This window comes from Pituophis catenifer, unplaced genomic scaffold (genome assembly GCF_029215685.1).
Source record: "Pituophis catenifer annectens isolate HBS135680 unplaced genomic scaffold, rPitCat1.0.hap2 SCAF_1, whole genome shotgun sequence".
NCBI classification, from domain to species: Eukaryota; Metazoa; Chordata; class Lepidosauria; order Squamata; family Colubridae; genus Pituophis; species Pituophis catenifer.
Window position 1 is genome coordinate 266033698 of NW_027256881.1, and position 26120 is coordinate 266059817.

The following is a 26120-nucleotide window of genomic DNA, read 5'->3' on the forward strand; positions in this document are numbered from 1 at the left end:
TGTTCTTGTGGGCTCGCCTCTTAGAAACATTACGGTTAGTGATGGTGATAAGAGAAACCATGTGGGCTTGTTAACTTAGGCACAGGCAAGAATGATAGGAATTCACCGCGCTTCCATTTAATGATCAGAGGAAAGAAGCCTCAATTAAAACGATATCATTCTAGATTTTTCCCGGTCTCGATTTTGATACAATCCCTGCTCACCTAGAAGGATTGGCATTAACTTTTAAAGTGCTTAGGATCTACCCCTCCCCCAGGAATTTGGCGTGGGAAAATAAGGAGACCAGGAGAATTAAACGAACAGCGTCTTTTCTCATTAAAATACAGATGCCATTCAATCCCCCCCCCTTTTTTTAAAAAAACACACACACATACACACAAAAGAAGCCAACAAAAGGCTATCATCTCTTAAAATCTCAAAACGCGTTTGAGAAGTAGGTTAACATTTTCCCTCGCCCTACCCCTTCCTAGCGTTTCAAGAGTCTGGGAAATTATGGAAAAGTGCTCAGGTCCCGGAAAAAAAATCATAATTTGCATTATCCAGTTGCATTTTGATCTCCCTCTTTTATTCAGATACAATGTAGTCAATGGCCCTTACGTAAGGGGGAGCCTTTGCGATTTTGCTTTTTAAGTCAGAATGCATAATCCCATGACGATTATTGCTTCCTTTCTCGAGACCGGGAGGCTGGGAGAGAGAGAAAAGATCTAAACTCGGCTTAAACCACACCTCTCCAGCACAGCAACAGATAACTTCCAAGTTTCTGACGCCCCCTCCCTATTTCCAAGGGGTTGCATTGCATATATACTTTGTAGAAAGCGAGGCGCGCGGGGGAGGGGGTGGAATGCTGATTACATCATGAGAAACTGCCTGCAAGATTCTTCTTCACGCAGAAGTTCCAACTTCCTGATGTCGCTATTATCCAATCCACGCAAAGACAGGGGAAGCAGATCGAATATCGAATTTCTCACAGGGAGAGGGGGAAACGGGGAGGCCATGCACACACGCTCACCAAGCGGGGGAGGGGGGGAAAGAGAGAGAGAGAGAGAGAGAGAAAAGAAGCGAAAAAAATTAAGATTTCACGCGTTAAATACTTGGTTGGAGACAGGGACCGAGAGAAACTGGGTTGGCTAGTCGCACGATGCTTTGAAAGGCTGAAGGCTGGGAGGAAATGCGCGCGCCGCGGTGTGGTAGGCAACCTCAGGAATATACACCGCCTGTAGCCCGTTTCAAGGTACAAGGCAGCCGATGTGCTTACATCGGTAGACAAGATCTAACAGTTTCTGAATGCGCGTCCGCTTCCTTCACGTGTTGAGAAAGAGGGAGAGGTACAAGGTTGCCCGATCCCTGTCTTGGGGATCTAGATAAATAATGCTCTCCTTTTGCAGTTGGAAGCTTCTTGGCTAATGAGCCCACCTAAACTCACCTAGGAGCAAGCCCCTAAGTACAGGCGCTTACTTTCCCGTAAGCATACAGGCTGAAGTTTGCAAAATAGCTTCTCAAGCAAGCAAGCCTGCTGGAATTGAGTGGCATGGAGGATCGCTCCCAAATCCCGGCGAATTAGTATCCAAGTCAATTCTCCCGAACTCTCCAGTTTTAGCCCTCCGAAGCGGGATCCTTACCCTTTTCGTAGTATTAAATCTGAAGTTGAGGTGTCTCCCACCCCCACCCCGTCTGGAGCTAATATTTTACTGAGATGGTCGTGTACAGTATTGAGAGAAAGGAAAAGCTCTCTCTCCCCACCACCCCCTTCCCCAGCAATGGTCGTGACCACGAGGTAGGCAATGTTGAAAAATGTCGCTGATCGGACGGAGAAGCTAAAATCGTAATTTACCTCCCGAGATCTGTGTGCGTGTTTTAAACCGAGGGTGAAAAATAAACTCTGTGCGTGCTTTAACCGCTCCAGGTAAAGCTGAGCGTGAGCTCCGAAGGAGCTGCATACTTTTTTATGGAAAGATTTGTAACAATGGCAAACATTGATCAGCGGCGAGGGTGGGAGAGAAAAGTAGGGGGAGAACTCCTTCAAAGTTGCCCATCAGGTATCTAGCTCAAGGTGAGATTCCACCTACACATGTGGGAAGTGGTTTGTTTAATTTACTGTGTGGCATTCTTACAAACAAAAGAAGGTTGGTTCCCATTGCTGGGGATCGAGGCAAAAGTGCATGTCTTCCAAGTAGCAGAGAGTCCCTGGATCGGCATAGAATTTGCTGGTTGCTCTTTCTCCCGAAATGGAAAAATAGCCCAAGGAAGAAGAAAAAATCGGGGGAGCGGGGAAAAATAGCACAGTATGTGTAATCCTATTTCGGAACACTCCCGCGATGATTCTCTACATAAGAGTTAAGGGACAATACGAATTGGTAAATTTCTGGGATAGTTGCAGAAAGATAGGTGGCCGCCGCATCACGCAGGGACTAAGAAGCCAAATGTTCCACTTCGGTCCCCGAACGAGCTTTAAAGCTGCACCCAGACAGACCTTGGCACCATTTACAAAAAGCACGGCAAATGTGTCTTGGTTAAAAAAAAAAAAAGCCTGTCTCGATCCATGTTTCTCTTTTGATCTTTTAACAAAGAATAGGAGAAAGAGACAAATTCAGCAGCGGAATGAGCGTTTCAGCGAAGTTTTCCCCATCTTCGCTTTTACGCTTTTCGGTAATTCCGGCACTTTTGACCAAATCCCTTTCGTCTTGTCAGAGAGAAATCAAACAAGTTCCTAGTTCAGATCTGCCTGATCCGCCTGGTAACAGATCTATTCCCCTATTGGTTTATGCTAATTCCAGTTTCCTCTTGTATTGGAGCCCAGTTGGGGAGGGGGGGAGTTCCCTCCAGGAATTAGAGCCAATTTTGTTTTAAGTGGGCGATCTCGCCCCTGCAATATTGCCACACGCAGCAGAAGGCAATCTTTCTGGGCAGGCGTCTCAGCTGGAGGGCGATGGTATGAGGGGGTCTCCGGAAAAGCTGTAGCTGATACCACTCCGTCTCAAAAATCCAGGTCTCCTGCCACACCGATGCACATTTTTATGAATGAAGAAACAACATTGCTCTCACCGTGTTCCTTTTCCAAAAAACAAACAAAAAAAAAACCACTGGAAAGGGAGCTGATTTTACAAAGCAAATATTGTTTGGGAGAGAGAAAGTGCACGTAGCTGGTTATTGACTGACTATTATTTACTAAAAGTAAATTAAGAAATAAAAGTTGGAGACGCAAATGCTTGGATCGAGAGCAGAGGTAGCTAGCTTCCTTTCCCAACGCGAATGCTTCAATGGGGAGGGGCAGAGGTCAGGAATTATGCAGAGATATCCTTTATGTTTATATGTCAAGGCGTCTAGCATTTGCGGGGCGTTTATTTAACATTTCTAAAGGCGAGGCTGAGCTTCCCTTAGAATGGTGAAACAAAAGTGCACACACAGACAAAAATAAGGCATATAGACATAGATCTAAAGGCATACATGCGCACAACCAGCTTGAAGGAAGGTCAGGCTGAGTTCTGTTTTGGGGAGGGAGAAAGCTCCACCACAAAGTGGAACTTACTGCTGAGTAACATAGGATCCGAATCCACTTACCTCTTAACAAAGTCATAAAACAGCCTTGCCTGAGAATTGCATTTGTGCCCTTTTATTCTGGATTAAACCTCATTGAGACTTGGCGTAGAAGTAGACACGAGGAGGGTAAGGCACCACATGGGCAAAGGTTATAATATACACAAAGAAAGGAGCAGCACGAACCCAGCCCTCGAAGTATGAATTACATTTGGAGGTTGAAGATTTGCGATTTCAAATGAATACTGGGTATGCAGGGTCTCCCAAGGCGGTTTTGCTAACAAAAATATTAAGCATGGCATGCTTGGGACTTTTAATTGATTGCTTGGAATTGCCACTCCCAGGGGTTATTGCACACCTTTTATTCCCTGAAGGTAATACAATTTTATTAATTTGCGTGTTTGAAACCCCGGGGACATGAACATTTTTAAATGCAAAGAGCTGAAGCTTGCTCCACCACCGGCTTGCGAACCCACTTGCCACGTGCTTTCTAAAAAATGTTTGCGGAATGCATCCGCCTGTATAATTCATGGTAGAAGTAAAACCAAACCGTCCTATTGAAAAGAATGAATGAGAACTTCTCCCTGGGTTTTTGCATGGGACTTAAACCCAGGGGCAAAATGACTGCACTTCGTCTTCCTCTCTCGTGTCCAACTCTGTGCCCTGGAAGAAACTGTAGCCACCATCTTGCTTAAATACGCTTGGATTTTCACTGGGTAGTACTTGGGTGGGGGGAGGCTGAATGCCCCCCTTCTCCTACTCTCTCACCAAGGCAGTGCCCTTCCTGGGTCCATAATGCTGCTTTTCTGGCCACCGCGGACGAGATGGCATACAGTAGTGACATCCTGTAGCTCGAGCCCAGCCTCGTGCAGACTCGGTCCCCAACACCTCGGAGGGTCGCCCTTAAGAACAGGGTGGTCTCCTTCAACATTAAAAGATACCAAGCAGAGAGATAAGGACAGACTTTTTGAAGGCGTATATTTTGGATCACTAGGAAGTCCTTAATCCATGGGGAGGGGGGGGCGTTTGACAACTACCGCCCTTTTATTCCGAACTCTTTTCTGAAAATGGCGGGGTTCTCATTAAAAAAAAAATGGGGGGGGGAAATAAAAAATCAACACTCAGCTATCTAGATCCTGGTGCTCTGGCGAAACCGGGGCGGCGGTGTGCCTTTTCTTGAAGAAAAAAGAAAAGAAAAGCACCCGGAGCCCGTCTTCCAGCCCATATTCTGCCCCAACATGCCTGTGTGTGGCCTAGCCTCATTCATCATTCGCCTCGCGGAGCCCTCTCCATTTTTAAGAAATTCTGCCTGATCGGGGAGTGGTGGGGGGGGTGGAAGGAAAGACCATTTGGGCTTCCCCCACCACTTCGCTCCTTCCCCCTAGAAAAAAAAAGAGAGAGAGAGAGGGAGGTGGGGGGAGAAAAGAAAGCGAGCCCTTGTCCTCATTTGCATTTGCATTAAAATTTAGCCCTGCGTCTGTTCAGCTAAGCAAAGGGGAAGGACTTGAAGCCTATGGGATGGCTTTACGGCTCGGCCCCCTGCTTTTGGCTTCGCTCCTTTCCCCCTCTCTTTCGCATTCTCTCTTGGCGCTTTGATCTCTGCTTAACAACAGTAACGTCACACGGGGACTCATACAGGAGAGTTTTGTTGGAAGTTAGAAAGTTTTGCAGCCTCCAGAGGGCTGTAGCAGTAGCAGCGGCAACGGCAGCAGCAGCCACAGCAGCGAGCAGCATCTGAGGGACTCAGGGGGAGCGCCAGAACATACTGACTCAGCCCTTGGAGTCCGCAGAAGAAGAAGAAGAGGAAGAAGAAGAAGAAGAACGGCGGCGGCGGCGTTGGTGGAGGCGGCAGCGGCGGTGGCAGAAGACATGGAACATCAGCTGCTCTGCTGTGAAGTCGAGACCATCCGGAGAGCCTATCAAGATGCCAACCTCCTCAATGACAGGGTCTTGCAGACTATGCTGAAAGCGGAGGAGACTTGTTCGCCCTCCGTCTCCTACTTCAAGTGCGTGCAAAAGGAGATCTTACCATATATGAGGAAAATAGTGGCCACTTGGATGTTGGAGGTAAACGCGCTTCGCAAAAGTTTCGGGCTTTCTAGAAATAAAGCGATCCTTGTGTCCTAGGCGTTTTTCTTTCATCTCTTTTAAGCCCCGAGCCCCGCTTCCTGCACCCTAAAACAACTTGCCGAGAGGTCTCCGTCGTCCCCCTCCCAGCGGTCGGGCTTGTCCTTCTTGGGCTGCATGGATTCGGGCGAGAGATCGCGGAATGCCGATCGCGCGCCCTGTCAGCCCGATTCAGACCTTTGGGAACCCCTGTAACAGGAATCCGGGCAGAAGCCGGGGTGCCCGAGTAAGTTTTGGAAGTTTCCGAAGTCGCCCTCCCCCAACGCACACACCCCTCTTGTAGGTCTATGGATTCCCAAGGCGGTATCGTTAGAGCCCGCGAACCCAGAATGTCGCCCCCGGGTTCTTCGGTGGCCCCTCAAGCTGGCCATGCATTTGATGGGGATTTTATTTTAAATTAATATCCGTGGACACGTATGCAAGTGCTCCTGGTGCCAGTATTATGCGCCATCTTTGTTCTTTTATTGCAAAGGCCAAGTGTTTATTAATAATTAGAAAGGGGAAAAGCTCGGCGGAGAAAAGTGGGGTCCCCGCGGGGCCACCGGGCTGAGGGATCAAGATCTTGGCTTGCAAATCTCGGGGAGTTGCTGGTTGAAACTTTCCTTTGTTCAGAGCATAGGGTGGTTTTAGTCTCTTCCTTTCCCTCCCCCCCCCCCTTTGGAAGACATGCTTTTGCTACAGAAACTTGTCGGCAAGGTCGCCCGGCAAAAAATAGTGTGGGTTTCGTGTTTTTCCCTTGAGACATGTTTCAAAGGAGTCCTACCAGAATCAGGACAGACTGGGCTATATTTTAAGTCCTTTCCCGAAGCTCTGGGTGCTTGCGAACTATTTTTAATTAATTTTTGAAACCCTGGGTGCAAGCAAATGTCGCACGTTGCTTCTCTAGGAAGGGAGGGAAGAGGAATGGGGGGTCTTGGAGTTTGACTTCGGGGAGGTCTTTTTGGAAGCCCCCCCTTTTCTATCACAACGGGGATCAGTAAAGGATCCCCTCGTGGTTGTTTTCAGCCAATTTGCGGGGCTCTGGTGATTTTTTAAATATTTTTAAATATTTTTTGAAAAGATGACGTCTGGGGAAAAAGCTTGCAGCTGCCTCTCGACGCCACCTTTGTGTCTCGAGGAAAGGGGGGGGGAATCAGCCACTCTCAAGCCAAATGGAACCAATAGGGGGCACCAAGGCATATGCCCCCCCAACATTTTGAAGTCCAGATTGCTTTCTTGAGGTTGCCTGTTGGTAAATCTTGGGGTTTCAGACACCCTATTTTGGTCTTTTCGTCCAAATGTCCGCCCGCATTTCGGAAAAGCACATTTTCTTCTCTTGCGACTTTCTCTTTCACTTCTTCTGCACATTACAGATTTCATAGTTTTTTTAAAAAAACAAAAACTAAATAAAGGATGCTGAATTATTTGTGGATTATTTTATTTTCTTTTGCTTTCTTTCTCCAAAATATATTTGTTATCAGAAAGAAAAGAGACCAACTTAATTCAGGGAGTAAAAGCTTTCTAGCATGTCTCTCTTTTTCCCCCCATTTTCCCCCTTCCTTACAGGTTTGTGAGGAACAGAAATGTGAAGAAGAAGTTTTCCCCTTGGCAATGAATTATTTGGACCGATACCTCTCTTTTGAACCCATCAAGAAAAGCCGCTTGCAACTACTCGGAGCTACTTGTATGTTCGTGGCTTCAAAAATGAAGGAAACTATTCCTCTAACAGCAGAAAAACTGTGTATTTACACTGATAACTCCATTAAACCTAATGAATTACTGGTAATTTCCTGTTTTTATTGCATTGGGGAAGCAAATTATAGGAAGGAACTAATTTTTTTTTTTTTTTTAGAAAAACTAATTCCATTCTCCCAGGTAATACTTTTTGTTTAAGATTATGTGGTTTTCCCATAAAATTATTTCAGTCTTTAAATATGCAAGCTATTAGACTTCCTGATAAAATAGAATATATAACAGTGTTCTCCCTATTTTTGAATGGAAGCTGAATTGCAATGTTTTCAATGCAACCACACTATAGAAAGACATGTGCCATCGAACTCAACCACGTTTATTCTCAAGTGAATATGCATCAGAATCAGAATCAAACCATTTTCTTGTGGGAAGGAGGAAGCCAGTCGATGCATTTAGTCTTGGGATATTTGTCAACCTCTGGGCAGCTGCAGCCCACATGGTGCAGTAGATTAATTGAATGAAAATTTCCTAATATGTTAAATCCATATTATTCACTCTAGGAAAAATACAGTAACAAGATAGGGGGATAAAATGAGTGGCTAGCGCCCTCTTGTGTTAAATTTGAACAATTTGCCTAGTTAATGCACATTAGTTCAAAACAGCTGGGTGATGATAGTGTCTGGAAATGGTGGGGGAAGGGAACAGAATTATGTAATTTTCATCTAGAAAGGCACCCACCTTGCCTATTTATGTTCTTCTCTGTAGCACAATGGTTGCTGCTAAATTTGGCAAGGGTTCAGAAATTGATGAAGCAGAAGGCCTAAACTGAAGTGATGTAGAACAGGGTGAGAAGACAACAAAACAACTTGTCTGCCTAACTATTTATAAACAGAGAACTTCATAACCACATATTTTTTTTCTTGTTCCTTCTTCTCTTCTGTTCATTCCAACCCAGCAAATGGAACTGCTTCTGGTGAATAAGCTGAAATGGAATCTGGCTGCCACGACTCCTCATGATTTTATTGAACATTTTCTAAATAAAATGCCTGTGGCTGAGGACAGCAAGCAGATCATCCGTAAACACGCCCAGACTTTTGTGGCTCTCTGTGCAACAGGTATGAGCCTTGCACTCTCCGAAGGCGTGTTATGTTTCTATGTGCCCCAGCAAATGCACCCGCTTCCCTTTTCCACTGTCCAGAATTCTTACAGGGGCACACTATAAAATGGGTGGCAGTAGCTCAGCAAAGCTAATGCTTGCAAAGAACATGAGCTTGCTCCCAGAACCTGGATTACTTTGCTAAAGGTGAGTTGGCCTCTGCAAGTGGCATTTCTGGATGGCTTCAAGGCTGAAATTGGTGCTTTTAGATCTGTAGTGTCAGAGTAGGACGTTGCCAGCTCAGCTAGCAGGAATGGGTAAATGGCTGCAAGGTCATTAGGCTCTTAGGACTTGAATATTGCATTGCTGTTTAAAAAGAATTCAGAGTTACAAACATAGGTTAGGTTTTCCCTGGAACCTCTGATTTCATTCTTGTTCTTTCCCAGACTGTCTTTCCTAACTGAATTCTTTATAACTCTGTTTCTCCTTTCCAGGAGAAACAAGAAGAGGGTACTGTAAAAGGTTCCTGGCTAAGGGTTGAGTCTGACCACGTGCTTGGCTGCAGCCATGTGCACTTAAAGCCTCAGGAGGAGCTAGAGACACTGACTAAGCTCCAGGATTTCACAGAGAGGCCTGGTGTTGGGTTTCAAGGGCAATCTGTGTGTCTGCGCATGCTTGCATTCTCAAACTCCTCCAAACTTTGCCTGCTGTTGTTTCATTTCCTTGATTGCTGCTGCCACACCCATTCAAACAAGCAGGAGCATGGGGTCAGAAATGCAGCCCTGCATTCCCGTTGTCCAGGTAGACTAGCTGCTGCTTTTTTAATAAAAAAATAAAAATAAAAATTAAAGGTGGGAATAGGCCAGAGAGGAGAAAATGCCAAAGCAGAGTAATTAGGAAGAACAAGACAATATGGACACATGTTCTTTCAAACACTTGTAAGGTTGATTAGCGAGGATATCGTACAACCTGTTCCAAACTGAATTGGGGTCTTCTAGATGTATCCAGTTGAATGTTTTAAAGTCGCGCATACCAGGATCGCTTAGATTGATTTGTATGTATATGACTCATCTGATCCCAGATGGGCACAAGAAAACAGGGATTTATCTAAGATTGAAAACCTGAAAGGCATATAAATTCCAAGGGTCAAGTTGGTGCCAGAGGTAACACTCAGCAGTGTTTGTGATGTCACACCTGAAATGGAATTGGTGGAAACATCCAAGAAAAATAGCAAACCATCAAAAAGAATATGCCATTTTAAATGGTTTCTCCACTGCAGTCTGGTTTGGAAAGCTGGCCACAGAAAATATGTAAATATTAGGTATTTTTCAAGCTTACCTTTCTTCTAAGCCTAGTTACCAAAGAGAGATGGCAGTTTAAGATTTTCTGGAAAATGGATTCTTTGCCAAGCTGCTAAAATCCTTAGAACATTTTAGAATAGTTCTAACAAATATAATCATCTATTTTTTTTAAGTAAAAGCTTTTTTTTAATCACCCTCTTTTGCCGCCACGATGTTCGTTTAATAGACTCTTTCTTTCAAATGCCTGCCCAGCCTTATTCTTTAGGGTATGGGGATGTTTAACCTGGATTGTGGCGCTGGCAGAAAGAGTCCCACAATGATGAAAACAAGAATAGTTCAAAGGTTGGAGGCTTGCAAAGGGCCAAGTACTTTGATCTGCTGTCAGCGTTGTTATGTTTCTCTTTAGAAGGCAGGTCTTGAGGCCTATCTTAAACATTGTTCTAAATGGCCATACGTAGAACCGGAAAATGAATTGATGAATGCAAACCTTGTCTAGAAACGTTTTACACAAGCTTAAAGGAAGTGTGGAGGTCAACAAGGGAGCCCCCAACCCCAAGGAAGTCAGTGTGAATTTTGCCTAAATCAACATTAGTTAATAGGGTTTTATCTTGGCAAATTTATCTTTAGCAGTCATTAGATTAATTGGGAATACCTAGACCAAGATGTGGATGTTTGTCTTTCTGTTGCACACTGAGGACTTTCTATGTCCGTGTTGCTCTTTTGCCGAGTTTTCATCTGGATGAATAACAAACTCCTGCAACGAATGGAAGTTTCATTCAAAGTTCATTGTAGGAATTACCTATTTGCCCGATTCGTGATTCTTTAAAGCACAGATATGTAAGGTAGAGAGGCCCCCTGGAGAAAGATCCAACACAACATCTCTCAAGTTTAATACTGGAAGAAAATGGTTTAGATGAAATGGAGGTAGGGGAAGAGAAAAAGAGATTGAAGATTAGGGTGAGCATGCCTTTGTGTTAGATACAGAGAAAATTTTTCTAAAAGTAAAAATGATGATGAAAAGAATTTTGTCTCTTCTTTCCATTGTATCCCTGGCCCAAATGGATTATTTTGCAGTGCTTTGTTTTGTTATATGTTTTTACCAAAGATAATATTTTCTGCTCATATGAGGATTGGGTTGCAAAAAGCGGGAGTCATGAGTAGTTTCACTTAAAACGAATAAAGACTTGCAAATCAGAACAGGAATATAATAGAGTAAAAGCGATGCTGAGGCCATTGCTAAGGAGAAGCTCTTGCACATAAAAGCCAAATGATTAATAGGAATAAATATCAGGCATGACCGTTTTTCATTGTGTTCATCTGGTTGCCTAGGCATAATCAAGATCATTACTATTAATTATTACTATTGCTATTATTGATTTCCCCCGATAAAAGTCATTCTCTTTTGAAACCTTGCTTGCCCTAGTTGTTCCATTCTCAAGGCTTTTAAAAATTTGAAGTCTCAAGGTATGTGACCAGTTGGAACTTGTTGAATCTTGCAGCCGGTGATTTATGTTCAGAGTTTTGATTTGGCTCAATGAAAAGATTTTCATTCATAGCCCCCGGCTCTCCAGACAGATGGAATTGCTGCTCCATTGAAAAAGGAAAAGGGGGTGACTTGCCTTGTTAGGAATTTTTTTTTAAAGCGCCACAGTGCCTAGATGCCTGCTTTGTCTTCCCTTCAGGGTGGCTGGCATTCTTCTCCCTCCGCCACCCCTCCTTTTTTTTTTTTTTTTTAACCACACTGAAGTTGTTTATTCTTTTTGGATGAAGTCTCAGATAGGCTGCTGGGGATGTGTGCTTCAATTGAGGGGGCCTCTTCCCCATTGTAGCTATGTCAGGTCTAATTCATCTCACCGAAGCCCCCTTGTTCTGGAGCGTTCAATAGTGCAAGATGAGGCGATGAAGGCTGACAATGATGCCACGCTCTTCACTTGCGGGCATCCAATTACAGCCAAGAGGGGCCCCCTGATTAATATGCTGAAATTAGTGGTCTCTGCCACAAATAATTCCTTGTTGGGTCGCAACAAAAAAAGTCTGTCCATGCGGCTTGTTATGGGAACATGGGGTGGTTATGGGGACAGACACAAACTGGTCATTTAAACTTCATTAACACTTTTCCCATCTCAGAAAGAAAGACTGGGACCAGGAATTCATGTTCTCGTTTATTGCCATCTTGAAAGGGAGGTGTTTTTTTAATGGATTCCCAAAAGTCCCTGTGGGATCATCTTAATATGATCTATAATAGATCTGGCTCTTAAATATTTTTTTTTAATTCAAAAGGGAAAAATACTACGAACAATCCTTCATAAGTGGGGAAATGATGTTTGATTAATAAAATGTCTCTTGTAATTTGTTCAATAAGCAGCCATTTTTCAAATGCTTGTAATAAATAAAAGTGGAACTTAAACTCTTACAAAGTCTGCATAATGCACACTAGCAGCAGTTCAGACCTCTCCAAAATAAGAACCTCAAACATTAAACAGTATTTAACAAATATTATATATTGGCTATGAATATTGCCTGTATGTGAATTCTGGGACTTGTAAAGCATCAGAGTGGAAAAACTGCCTGAAGGAATCTTTGCATATCTTATAGGCTGCTGTGTTGGAAGCCACAACTGGTTCAGAAGGCCACATTTAATGTTCCCAAACATGATGCCATCTGCACTACTTTGTGAGCTGCATTGGCCTCCAGCAGGCTTCCAGATTCAATTCAAGATGTTGGTTACCACAAAAATCACTCATCAAGACATAGAGCTATGTTATTTTTGGAGCCACCCATCTGATTATCTCTGTTTGTCCTATAAAGATCTATTGGGATGAATAGGTGTGCTTTTGATCCATCTATGAAAGTGTCATTTGATGGGACCTACTGGATGGGCCACCTCTGGTGATGGGCCTATCCTGTAGAACAGCATCAGCTTCCCCTCCCCATATACAATTTGAATGGCCCCACCCCTGTGGAATAAATGGTTCTTTTCCTAGGACCAGGATATTAAATGATTTTTTTTTTTTTTTTTGCAAAGGTTCAGAAAATATGGTTGGCCTTTGATGTATTATATCTATTTTGTTTTGGTCATTTTTTGTTTGCTTGAATTTGAACTGATATTAATTACCCAGAGTAACAGTTGTAAATTGGGCAGGCAAACAAATTGATTAAATAAATTTAGTATGTAATTTGACACCTTCAGAATGTGCAATTGCATGTTACGCTTGTAAATATTACTGCATTATGAATTGCCTTCACTCTTCAGGTAAAGGACCAATATTAATTGTAGATTATCCCTCAGTCAAAATGTTAATTTGGAATTGTTGCTTTTGTTGACTGGTCTAAAATTAATTCCTACTATTGATGGAATAGATCTTTCTTTTTCTTTCTTTCTTTCTTTCTCTCCTTCCCTCTCCCTCTCCCCCCTCCGTCTCTCTCTCACACACATATGTGAATGAATGAAATGGAAAATCCTCAGTTTACCTAATTAATAGATAAATTGGGGGTGGAATGTTGGAAAGAAGTTCATTGTAGGTTTGCCATTTTGGATCTGTCCTATTCAAAAGAAAAATAATTACCGTGATGCAATGTGATAAAATGCTGGCGTGAATCTTTAAGTGACATATGCTATTTCAAAAGTCATAAAAATTTATATATCAAAACTATTCCAAACACAGCTCTTCAGATCATTTGGAGGATTCTCAGCAGCATAGAGCTGCATTGAAATAATTAAGGAACTGTCCAGATACAGGTTGCTAAGAATATTTCTTAAACTGATGCCGATAGGATAGCATATATTAATTAGATATTAAAGCTTGTTCCACTTCTTAGCCCTGGTCAGATGTGTGAATCAAATCCTCCTCCTCAGAAGGAATTTTAGCCTAAAAGTGCAAATGATTACTTTTGTTGTTGTAAGAAGGAATAACATTTTTGATGGCAGTTACAGCCAATCAATCAGAGGAGTGGTTTTATACCAAGACCTACAGCAATGCAGCTTGGAAATTGGCCCAGGTTCTTGTCAGCAGGGTGTTACATCAGAATGTAACTGATTATCTGCCAATTTGTGGGACCCCCTTCACTTAGCTACACCATCCCTATTGCCAAGGCTAGCAGGCACTTGCTGATAAGGGAAAAGTGTGAAACAAAGCCTTTGCAGAAGGGAATGTTTAAACATATATATTTACTTACAGATTGGAGAGTATTGCAATTTGATGGGGTGCGTTTGCCTTTTTCTAAGAGATAACTAAGATTATGTGATGAGGATACCTCATCACGTACCAACAGGATATGTTGGGCTGCAAGAATAAACTTTACCAAGTTCTTTTATTCTGAGTAAATATATAATTGGTCTGGCAGACGATGCGTTGCATTGCACTCACAAAGAAAAGTATGCTTGATTAGAAAACAGGAGAACATTTAGAAAGTGTGGCCAACGTTATGATCTGCACATTGTCCTAGTTTCACCAGCAAACCTATCATCAAAAGATAAATGATGCTCAACAGTTAGAGGAGGATTTTCAATAGAAAACCTTTTATTCAAGTTTCAACCCACCTTTCAGGTTTGGTGCAATAAGGCCTAACCACAATCCCCATTCTATCTTGTTGGAGGCTGTCAAATATAGGCTGCAGAATTCCACACAACCACTGGGTGGCAGCAACAGTTTATTTACTGCCATCTAGTGTTCTAGGTTTTTTTTTTTTTGTTACCAGATCTGTTAGTCCTAACATAGATACCAAATGCTTTGTCATTGATAGACACAATTAATGTAAGTTTCCTTTAACTCTTGGCTGATTTACTTGGGGATGTTTATAGGAGACCAGAAATAATCCAGGGATGTGTTCTAGGAATAACAATATGCATAAATGCCTGTGAATATTGGAATAGGGTCTTCTGTGTTTTATCACAGGCTGCACCTTTACATTGTTTACCATTTCAGTGTTACCTTATACACAATGGTTTATACGGTAATGTCTTTCTTTTTGTTTTCCAACAGATGTTAAATTTATTTCAAACCCACCTTCCATGATTGCAGCCGGTAGTGTGGTAGCAGCAGTGCAAGGTCTTCACCTTGGAAACACTAATTCTTTTCTCTCTTATCAATGCCTCACACCTTTCCTATCAAAAGTTATCAAATGTGATCCGGTAAGTGATTCTTGATCCTCAAGTGAATCTATTTTGCTGTCACTGAATTCTGATTTGTATTTAAATTGATAACTGTGTACCTCCACATGGTGTTTGTTCTATTTTTTATTTATTTATTTATTTCTCCTGAGACTCAGGGTGGCTTACAATGTGTTAAGCAATAGCCTTCATACTTTTGTCAGCTTATTGCCCCCACAATCCGGGTCCTCATTTTACCTACCTTAGAAAGGATGGAAGGCTGACTCAACCTATTTGTGAATTCCGGTCCTGAAAAAACTGAAAGGTTGCTTTATTTATTTATTTATTTAATCATTCATTCATTTGTATGGCTGCTCATCTTAGCAATTGACTCCAGGAGGCAAACAATTTTAAAATGAATTTTAAAACATTTCCATTATAAATACAAAAATGAAAAAAAAAAAAAACAGTCAAGGAGAATGCTTCACAGCAAGACACCTTGTCTTCTGCTGTGTTTTTCAAATACATTAATAACCAGATATATTACCATATGATATGGGCTAAAACTAGTCTAAGCAAAGGGAATCAAAGCTACATTGGTTTGGTTTAAAGGTAATTGCACTGCAGAAGAAAGCAGCACTTAAAATAGGAGGAACATAGTTATTGCAATGAGCAAACTTAATAGTATTTTTAATTCTATGTAATTACGGTGAAGATTCTCTACTACTAAATGGTTAAAAGGGAGAAGACTGCCATCCTAAGAGCATTCTAATTATATAATTGGTTTACTATTTGAGACTACAGAAAATAATGCTGAATTACTTCTTCCTCAGCCTCCCTCTATTAAAATGCCCAAAAATATATGTCCCATAATTTTGTGAAAACCTGGATGGTTCTTTTCCTGCTTCCCCACCCCAAAGCTTCCTGGAGATGCTCATCAGTAACTGGTGAGCAATAAACCTTTCATGAATGAATGGGCAGGAAAGGCGCCTACAAGGGAGACCTAAAGTCAATGATCCATGCTATAATGGTGTGTGAACTTAAGACAAAGTTTAGCTTTGTTTTGGAACAATGTGAAAACCCAGTAAATAGATGGTTGAAATAAGTTCTTGTGAGGTCTCCAAATGCCAACAATGTATCAAATAAAATCAGCCTTATGGTTTTGCATCCAAATCCTGAGCACACAGCCAAAACCATCCTATATCCTTAAAATATTGCTACAATCCAGCTATAGCGGTTGTCCCCAAGTGTCTTTCTTGCCATCAGTAAGAGCATTTTTAAATAAAAATGCAGTATATATAATTTAAGACCAAATTTTGAAGATCCTTCTCACAGGACAGCTAGTAATGGCATTGTGTGGCGTGGAGGAGACCAACTAAGAAACCCTTACCTCTCTTTTCCAGGATCTTTCTCTTCTAAGTAGGTTCTGAGGTGCCCGTTGTGTGTTTCCCCCAACCTCCTCTCAGGGTCTTTCCCTGAGAATTGTGGATAGAGAACAATCACAGACCCTCTTAAACATTTTAAGGTCTCACAAGGAATAATATATTGAGGCATTTTGATGGCCAGTTTTGTTTATTATAGTATTTCTCAAACAATTCTCTTTCATGTACACACATCCTTAATTTTTTGACATAGATTGAGAGAAAACTTTTATCAGAATTATGAGCATTTAGTGTAAAAAACCAGGAACCGCAACGCTCCTGAATTCATCACTTAAGTGCAGCAAAAGAGTGGCTAAATAGAGTTAAACTAGGGCAAGCAGCGTGTACAATTCAAAATGCCATTTTGGGACAAGCTTCTGCTACCTTGTAGGCCTTCAACATGTTTCCCAATTGGGACCAAATAGGTTTCATAAAGATGTGTTTAGTTTAATAGAAATTGCATTCCACTGAGAGCAAGGCAATATATTTTGGGGTCATGTTTAAGATCTTTCAGACCAGGCTTTGTTAATAGTCACCTTGTTCTAATATACTCATAATTTTCTCTATTTGAAGGCTGTCCTGTCCTCCATAGTCTCCATTACAAGGATGAAAAATAATCAAGCATGGAAAAATATGTTTTAGTGCTACTATAGTACAAGTATTTTTATTTATTTATTTATTTATTTATTTATTTATTTATTTATTTATTTATTTATTTATTTATTTATTTATTTATTTATTTATTTATTGAATTTATATCCCGCCCTATAGTATAGGGTATAGATAATAATGCTAAGAATCAGGGTCACTGCTAACATACAAGGCACCTTATGCAGAATTCCACAATTGATTTTTTTCATATTCAAAAAAATATTAAATGTAGTTATGCCATGGCATAGATTCTGTCTCCGTGGTCAATTGTACATGTTCAGGATTAGTGAGCCTGTGTTAATGGTAACATTTCTCTCTTCCTCCGTCCCCCCTTTTGCAACTGGCATCCCACCCCACCCCACGTGGCACTTTTATGCATTGCACAGTTTCCACACTGGATTATGGCAGCCTTGCCAAGAATGTTCTGTCTAAAAGCCTACATGGGTTCAAGATGTTATGATGCAATTTAGCCAAAATTGATGTTTATTCAGTTCCTTTTATCAAAGCCTTTGCAGGACTTCTGAATTAAGCAGTTATTTTTGATGATGTGCAAAGATAGTGCTTAGTATATAGAGGTCTTCATCTGCAACTTCATCAGCTATTCTCAAATTTCATATATTTTAATAGACTGGGGGTTTTTTTTGGGAAAGACATCTTTAAAATGTTCATTTTTCAACTGTGAATTTGCTGTGGAAATCTTGGGCTGCCTGAAATGTTCAGATAAGAGAGCAGAATTGTTCTAGCAACTCACAAGCAGTTTAGTTTAGTTCTTTCCTGGAAAATTAGCAGAGCTGATTTACTATATTGGTAATAGCACAACATGGTAGGCAACATGGTGTGTGCAGGTACCACTGTTACTCCTGGAGTCTGAAATAATGCCTGCTAAAATCCTTTCCAAGATCACTTTTTAAAAATGTTTTTCTAGTAAAATATAATGAGAAGCTAGCCTATTGAGAAGTGCTTTGGAGTTATGATGATGTTACAAAGTGTCAGTGGGATGGTAGAGAGCATCTTGCAGGAGTCTAATTTACTTTCTGAGCGGTGACCGTTTTGGGCTTGGCCATGCCTACCATATGGCAGCCATTTTGTGAACAGCCATGTCTTCAGTAGAAGCCATTTTGCCCCGAAGCATATTCTCAAAATTCCATCTGAGCTTTCAGCCACTTATCTTGAATTCAAAAGAAAATCATATTTAAGCATGCTTGATTTCTAAGTTTGTGTTAGATCCTGTTGCATGACATGTTTCTGACCAGGTGTAACAGTGCCTTTCCATATAACATGATCAAGGGCAAAGCTACCTTTTCAAAGAGGAGCTTTATCGCTGAGAACAAAGGGCCTCAGTCTATGGATCATTCGTCCTGAGGAAGGTGTTTTCCACTTCACCTGGAAAGGTGTGCTACTCACAGAAGAGCTGTTTTAATTTTAGGCTAGAATGCCATATTATTCTTATAAAAAGAGAAAAAATAAATCCAGTGATGTTTTACTTAACTAAACTCTTACGCAGGCACATGAGAACTGCCTTTGAACAGCCTTCCACAACCTGGTGCACACAGATGTGTTAGATTTCAAGCCCCACAATCCCTTCAGTTATCACAATGCTGTGCAAATCTGCTAATCTAGACCCAAGCATTTATACAAAGCAACAGCAGTTTTCTCAACATTCAGACATTTTTGGACCTAGCTCATGATAATTTGAAGTCATGTGACAGGACTTTAAAGGAGCTGTGACCCACATCACTTCTTGTATTCACAGTAATTCACTATTTTTTTCCTTTTTTACCAAAACAGTGACAGGATGATCTCATTTGTTTCTTGATGATTTTGTTGCGATTCCTATAGGATGAATTAGGAATGGTAGAATATGAGTTAATATAGTCTCTAAAACATGTATGTATATGTGTGAGGGGGAGGGGTATTTATTTCTGGCATAACATTTAGGCAATCTTTATTTTGGTCTTTAACCAGTATAATAGTTATCGTATAGCTGTGCCATAAAAAGTCTGAGTAGGAACTTCAGAATGTAAAAAATGCTGCATTCCTCAAGTAATTCCATTTGAACAATTTGAAATATATTTCCAGTTATTATCTAGGATAGATGGCTAAGGATTTGAAGGTTTTGTAATTAAACATTTTCTTTTAATTACAAAAAATGCACTATGTAATAGCATCTGATTGGAATTCCTTCATGATTCATGTTTATATTGTTAGGACTCCAGTTTCCCCATTTTGCTTTTATCTGAGGTAATTAGAAGTCTGATAACCATAATAAAGTCTCTTGAAATGTCTCCCATTAATTTGGCTTCTCACCTCATTATTAGACCATTTTCACACCTTCAGATAAATGTCAGGCAAAAGTCAGTTTTATCAGGTTTCTGTGTTGTTTATTAATAAATTGGAGTTTGTCAGCCCTCCTCATCCATAGAACATTTTGTTTGTATTCCAAATAGACAATAAATGTTAAAGCTGCCTCCCTTTTTGATTTTTACTGTTTTTACCTAAGCATGTTCATCTTTTAAACTAGTAAAAGTAGCAAACTAATTTGATGTCAACTCAGGACTGGCTTAGAAAAGCTTTAAGCCTACAAATGTTTTAAATTACTGTATGATATTGCTGCTTGAAATCTCTTTCACGTACGGAGTATGGAGGAAGAAGCATGAAAGTACAGCCACTCTTTCTGTGCCCCATCCTCATGTTCTTTATCAGATATGATGGTCATGAAGGTTGGAGAGTGAAATTGAAGTCTATTTTATAGTTATTTTACTGGCGTTCTTGAGACTTTGGGCAACTTAGACAAATTAAAAACAAAACTAATTGTTAACACAAACACATAATAAAATAATGTAAAAATAATGAGTACACAGAACTGATAACACAATACAGCTATAGAAGAGCTCTCTAATAAATTATGATCCCAAAGCCTAGTGAAAGAATTATTGTTGCACTACAGTATTTATACAATTTAACAGGTAAAATATTTTAACAGTTAGAAATTCATTAAAATGTGATCTTTCAAAAAACTATTTTCGGTTAGAATAGTATACTCTCATATATTGCTTTATTAGCAGAAGCAGAGATTAACAATTTTAATGATAGCAGTAGCACTTAGATTTATATATTCCTTCCTAGTGCTTTATAGCCCTAAGTGATTTACAGAGTCAGCATTTTGCCCAACAATCTGGGTCCTCATTTTACTGACCTCAGAAGGATGGAAGGCTAAGTCAACTTTGAGCTGGTGAGAATTGAACTGCTGAATTGCTGGTAGCTAGCAGTCAGCAGAATTAGCTTGCAGTACTGCATTCTACCCACTGCGTCACCACGGAGTTTGTGGTAGCACAGTGGTTATTATATTGGTTATTATATTATTGCCTTAATATAGCTGTGGTTCAACCTAATATAATATATAAAAGAGGATTCCATAGACATGGCTTCTGAAGTTGCCACTGCCAGCCAATAATTTGTATTCTGTCATCTGATACCCAATATCTTTTCCAGATGTGTGCATTACATAAAACTTTTAGAGTGCTGTATCCCAGATATGGCCCTCTACCACCCTTGTTCTCCATGTTTTCTGATACATAGAAAAATTCAGAGGCATCTTGTGTTTTACTTTATGATGGCTTGAGAGAAAATAAGTTAGTGTTAACTTGCTACTTCCAAAAATCCTTATTGAGTTAAATGCAGATTTAAGCTATAAGTAAAAGGAACAAAGTTTGAACTAATGATCTTTCTCTCATCCCCAACTCAAATTCCAAAGGCAGATTGGAATTTATCAACATCGCAGGTAGTCCTTGCTTAAAAATGGTAATTGGGACCAGAATTTCTGTAGCTAAGCAAAATGATTATAAACTGTGGTGACTGAATCACTTAGCAACAGCTGTCCCCAGTTACTGTTTTAAGTGAGACCCACACTAGTTATTAAGCAAGAACCTCACGTAATTGTAATTTTCAACTTTCTTCCAGCTTTCCATAGACTGCTTGTGGGAAGTTGGCATGGAACCTCACAAATGGCAATCATATCACTGTAGGATGCTGTGACATCACAATCATGAGATGGATGCCGAGCACCCAAGTTGTAATCATGGCATTTCAACAGCCAGAAATTACTTGTTCACCTCCCCCACTCCATTGCAAGTTCAGATGGTCCTGACAAGGGTTATTAAATGGGGGCCACCTCTATAGACTGCTATTTTCTTCTTTCCTAGCTCAAGGATAGGTAGGAATGCTTCCTGAAGTGCAGTGGCATAGAAATGAATTTCAGTTTGACTGCTAAGAGCAGAACCAAAAAGGGACAGTTTACTTCTTGATAGTGTATTGAACTGTGAAACACACCACGAAAGCGATAAGGCCTTGGACACCCTATTATTTTACTTATAGAGTTGGCAGCTGGTCTTTAGGTTTGGGAATTTTTTCTTCATTGTCAATCAAATGGATATATATTCATCTTAGACAGTCTACTGAATTCCAACAGAGAACTTAGGAAGATAACATTTCACACTTGGTTAGTCAAGAATAGAACCATGAGAGAAATATGTATCCCATTTTCCCCCAAATGGAATTGCTGAATATGGCGTATAGTTACGGTTGAGGCAACCTCGGAACTTTCCCAGACTGAAAGCAAAAAGAAGTGTGGAGAAGGGGAAGGGAGGAGAGAAGAAAAATATGGTGGAAGTCTTCCCTTTACACTTTCTTTGGAGTTGAAATTTATTGGTATTTAATGGAGAATATGTATGATCAAAAGTGTTATTTCATATAATGGACATCCCATCTTCATGTCTTTATTGGGAAAAGCCAACAGCAGAGAAATAATGTATGGCACAAAGACTTAAAAGATATGGGATGTTTCTTTTTGCTAGTTAAAATAGTCTCTGTCAAGAGGAAATATTACACTAGAGTTTAAATCAGTAAAGGTCAAGGGTTATTTGTTTTCAGTGAGCTGTAACTGATGGTCTGATCTGCTTAGAGGTAGGATTAACCTCCCTCTCTCTCAGAAGAGCCTTGCAGGGAATTGTAAGCTTGGGTTTTTAATCTTATTTTATCCCAATGCTATGTGGTAGAGAAAGTTCTTGTGGCAGTAGAATCAGTGAAAAGCTGGTAGATCACCCAAGAAGCCTCTGAAGGCAGAACTGAAACAGAAAAGAAAGAAAACAGCAGGCAGGTCACCATCTCAGGAAAGCAACATTCATTTTCAGTCATGCACATCCTAACACTTTTGACGGCAATTTATCATGGAAGACTGAGTTCGCCACAAGGGCTAGTGCATGTCATAGGTTAAATCAGAAAAGGCAATCCCAAAAGAAAACTTCAAAGTTCTTAATGCACAGTGTTAAACATGTTGAGACAATGTTTGTTAGAGACAGGAGTAAACAGGGAGCTAGGGAAGTTGAGCAAACTACTGTGGAATTGTTTATTTTGTGCATTTTAAGGTAACTATTATCACAATGGTTGTAACAGAGAAAGGTATTGCACCAGAACATGAGTATACCTGGTGGTGGCTGTTTGCTATGTTTAATTTCTAATTGATAATGCATATTTCTATCAGAGAAATTCCAGATCTGCTATAGAAACCAGGAATCAACTTATGCCATCAAATGTATACAATGAAATACATAGATGATTCTTTGAGGAAGATACTTGGGAGGTTTGTTTGTTTTGTCCTTTCAGGATTTCCAGGAACCTTAATATACTTTACAGAAACCTGCCTGATTACCTCCAATTTCATTTTTCTATAAATGAGTATCTCTGGTCATCTTGTTACACAAATCCATTTGAAATCTTGAGGGTAGGTTGTAGACAACCTCACCAAATGGCTGCTAGAGTGCGTGTTATTGCCTAAGGTGACAAAATATCTTGCCGCTGCTTCTCTATTATTCCTTTTTATATTTCATCTATTTTCTAGACAGACATTTGAAGCCTAGAGGCTGTAATTTTCTTTGGAATATTCAAGTGATCTGTTTTTTTTAATGATTTTTTTTAAAATGTTGAGAATCGGATAGATTGAAGGACCTCAGTGGAGATGTTCTATAGGCCCATTGGTGCTTCTGGATCTCGGTTTGGTTCCCCAGGTCTATAGCATCCATGATCTTCAATAGTCGTAATTCTTCCCCATGCTTTGGGGGGATATCAAACATTGTAATCCAATATACCTAAAATATATTGGATCAGGAGACAACTTTGAAGTCACAATGCAAGTAGTCGTTATTCAGCAACTATAGTCGAGACTGGCAACTTGATTGTTAAGCAAAATGTTTGCTAAGTGAAACCATGGCTGTGCTTATAATCTTACTTCAATTTTCCTTTGCTTTACACACCTATGAAGGTTGTAGATGTGAAGATTGGTTGCAAAATTACTTTACATCCTTTTTCTTGTTTTGAAATTATGTTATTAGTATGTCTGATTTAAAATACTTTGTATATTTTTACTTTACTTTGAGATAGGATGGTTTAGATAATTATCTCAGTATTTTACATTGGTTCCTCCTGTGCCCTATCCCAACCTCCACCTTTTTTGTTTTTTAAGGTAAATCTTCTGGAAACCTGAAAACCTGTCCATGCTGCTTATATTTTTTATTTACACCAGAAAAAAACACAACCGATATAGCTTTTTTTCAAGATAGGAAGTAACCATTTTGCAATGAAGACAAGCATTGTTCCTTTATTTAGAATGGTAGCAAGCAACTGCTAGAGTTGCTTGCAAGGTCTGCTGATTAAATAAATTTCTTAACTTTTATGTCTTCGGCTTTGAGTCAGTGTCTCCAAATCATATATATATATATGGCCGAACTCTTCCTATAGTCAAATATCATGGATGGACTGACAGACAGACAGGTACTTTTACATACCATCTTCAACCAATAGGTCCAAAGTTTTTGAAGAAAGATAGTATCAATAACTATTGAAAACTGTCTCAAGTGAAATTGGCCTTTGAGTTAGGAGAATGGAGGTTGGTATCCTTTGATGCCAGAATGAGATTTGCCAGTGGAATGAATTCCTCTTTCCTCATTAACAGAAGAGAGCAAGGAAAAATGCCATTGTGTAGATGGAAGCCATGGTATTTAACCCCTTTGTTTGGAAGAATATGATAGTTCCCTGTATTTCTAAAGAAAATTTTATTGTCCTTCCCCTGCCCCTTTCTCTTAAACATCTACAGGATTGTTTACGAGCCTGCCAAGAACAGATTGAATCTCTCCTTGAATCTAGTCTTCGCCAGGCACAACAACACAACGTATCTTCAGAAACAAAGACTGTTGAAGAGGAAGCTGATCTTTCCTGCACACCCACTGATGTTAGAGATGTGAATATTTAAGGAGGACTTCAGTGATTGGATTTACTTGGCTGTTCCAGCAAATGACAAAAGGGCATCTGAGAAGGAATTGGTATCAAGATCTCCCCAGAAAACCTTTTCTCCAGAACATTTTATACCAGAAGGGAAAATGTTATTCATTCTTTTTCCTTGCTATTCCTTCCTTCCCTTTATCAGTTTAGCAGGCAACCCACCCTCCCTAATTTCCCAACTGTCTTAAAAAAAGAAAAATAAAGTAGTATCTGCATGATCTCTCTAGGAACTTTGCTGCATACGTATGTGTATGTATGCATGCATATATGTTACAGACTAGGCATTACAAGCAACACACGTCGCCAGGGGAGTATTAGATTTGTTTCTTGCATATTAAAAAGCCAACCATTTTTAAAGTAGAAGAGGGTGTTTTTAGATAGATTTTATGTGTTTTGGGTTTGTGTGTGCGTTTTCCATTTTAAAAAGCATAGCTTTAATGCAGTTCTAGGCTTTTCTCTATCTTGCTTGCTTATGCATTTAGTCACTTTATAAGTCATCTGCAAATGTTTATTTTATTCTCTTAGGTTTAGCCTCTTCACCTTATAAATGGTTAATGTAATCTTTACATTAGTATATGTTAGCATACATCATTATTATATGTTAATCTTCTCTGCCTGTGGATTGCCTGTGCATAAGCCTTCTAGAGTTCCACCTTAGCATGGCCAGAGAAAGGCGTTAACATATGTTCCAACAATAAAGAGAAATTGCAATAGTGACATAATATATTTTTGTAACCTTCCTATTTTTTATAGTTACCTGTGTATACATAAAACATACTAGTTTTAACCCAAAAGATACACAGCCTACTTATGTCCAGGTTGAATCCACAGCTTATCTCTTAAAAAAAGTTGTAAAACCATTCCATTTCAAAGCACTTTCAGTTCATTAGGTATAGGAAATACTTCCTTTTTTTGTGTGTGGGAATTTTTTCTTCAAATGGAATGGTTTGGAAATTATATATAAATATATATATAAATATATATATATATATAAAGTGCTTGTTGCAAACTTGGAATTGCAAAGCAAGTGCATTTAACTATGGTGTTGAGGAAAGGTGTGTTTTTTGGTCTTTTTTTTTTCCACCTGAAGGTTGTATTCCAGTCAGAGAAATTGCATTCACAAAATTGCCAGGATATCTTCCTAACCTTTTTGATAGAAAAGATATTTAGATGATTTTTTGGTGCCAATTCATTTTGTTAATATAAATTTAGGGACCTAAAAGGTTTACCTATAGAACGCATATTTTGAGAGTGGTCTCTAGATGTTGTACAACTGAAGGCTTTTAAACACTAAAATGTATAATTTATAGTTGAGGCTAAAAAGAATATTTATTGCAGAGGATGTTCAGAAAGGCCAGTATAATTTGTAAAATAAATCGCCCCCTTGATTCTAACAAAATAAACAATTTCTTTTTACCCTCAATATTACAGTTTAAGTTCATATTCCCGAGGATTTAAGACATTTTAAGATAGTTACACATTTGGCCTAGATATTTTCAAAATAGCATTAACCACGAGAAAGGACCATAGTTAAAACTGTACAATTGGTGTACTTGAAAAAAAAAAAGATCTTAATCCAGTGTATTTCCCCTTCCTTTTTTAAAATTTAGCTACAAATAGAAAATTTGCACATCTTGGCTATGTATCTATTATTGTAGAAGGTAGCTGAAGGGACGTGGACATAGCTGTTGAAGTTGATGCTTGAGGAGAATGTGATGGCAAAATGTATGTGAGAAACTGCCGCTAAGGTGTTGATTGTAAAAAAAAGAAAAAAGGAAAAAAAAAAGAAAAGTTTTAAAAAGGAGAAAAAAAAGGAGCATACGCTCCCACATTTTCTGTTGAGCTGCTATGGATAAATTCCCAGCATGAATTGAAAAAAAAAAAATTAACATTGCTTT

General features: G+C 39.8%; 1 protein-coding gene across 1 annotated transcript; it reads left to right on the top strand.

Moving 5' to 3' along the window:
- Window positions 1-5118: 5118 nt before the first annotated feature.
- On the top strand, window positions 5119-25159 carry CCND1 (cyclin D1). The gene is made up of 5 exons (XM_070935224.1): window positions 5119-5601; window positions 7207-7422; window positions 8288-8447; window positions 14712-14860; window positions 24038-25159. Exons 1-5 carry the CDS (start codon window positions 5404-5406, stop codon window positions 24191-24193), a joined length of 879 nt encoding a protein of 292 aa, XP_070791325.1. The 5' UTR covers window positions 5119-5403; the 3' UTR covers window positions 24194-25159.
- The last annotated feature ends 961 nt before the right edge of the window (window positions 25160-26120 follow it).

Coding starts and splice junctions, on each gene's coding strand:
- CCND1 (XM_070935224.1), top strand. CDS start 5,404: ATGGAACATCAGCTGCTCTGCTGTGAAGTCGAGACCATCCGGAGAGCC. Junction 5,602..7,206: donor TGGCCACTTGGATGTTGGAG/GTAAACGCGCTT, acceptor CCTTCCTTACAG/GTTTGTGAGGAACAGAAATG. Junction 7,423..8,287: donor TTAAACCTAATGAATTACTG/GTAATTTCCTGT, acceptor ATTCCAACCCAG/CAAATGGAACTGCTTCTGGT.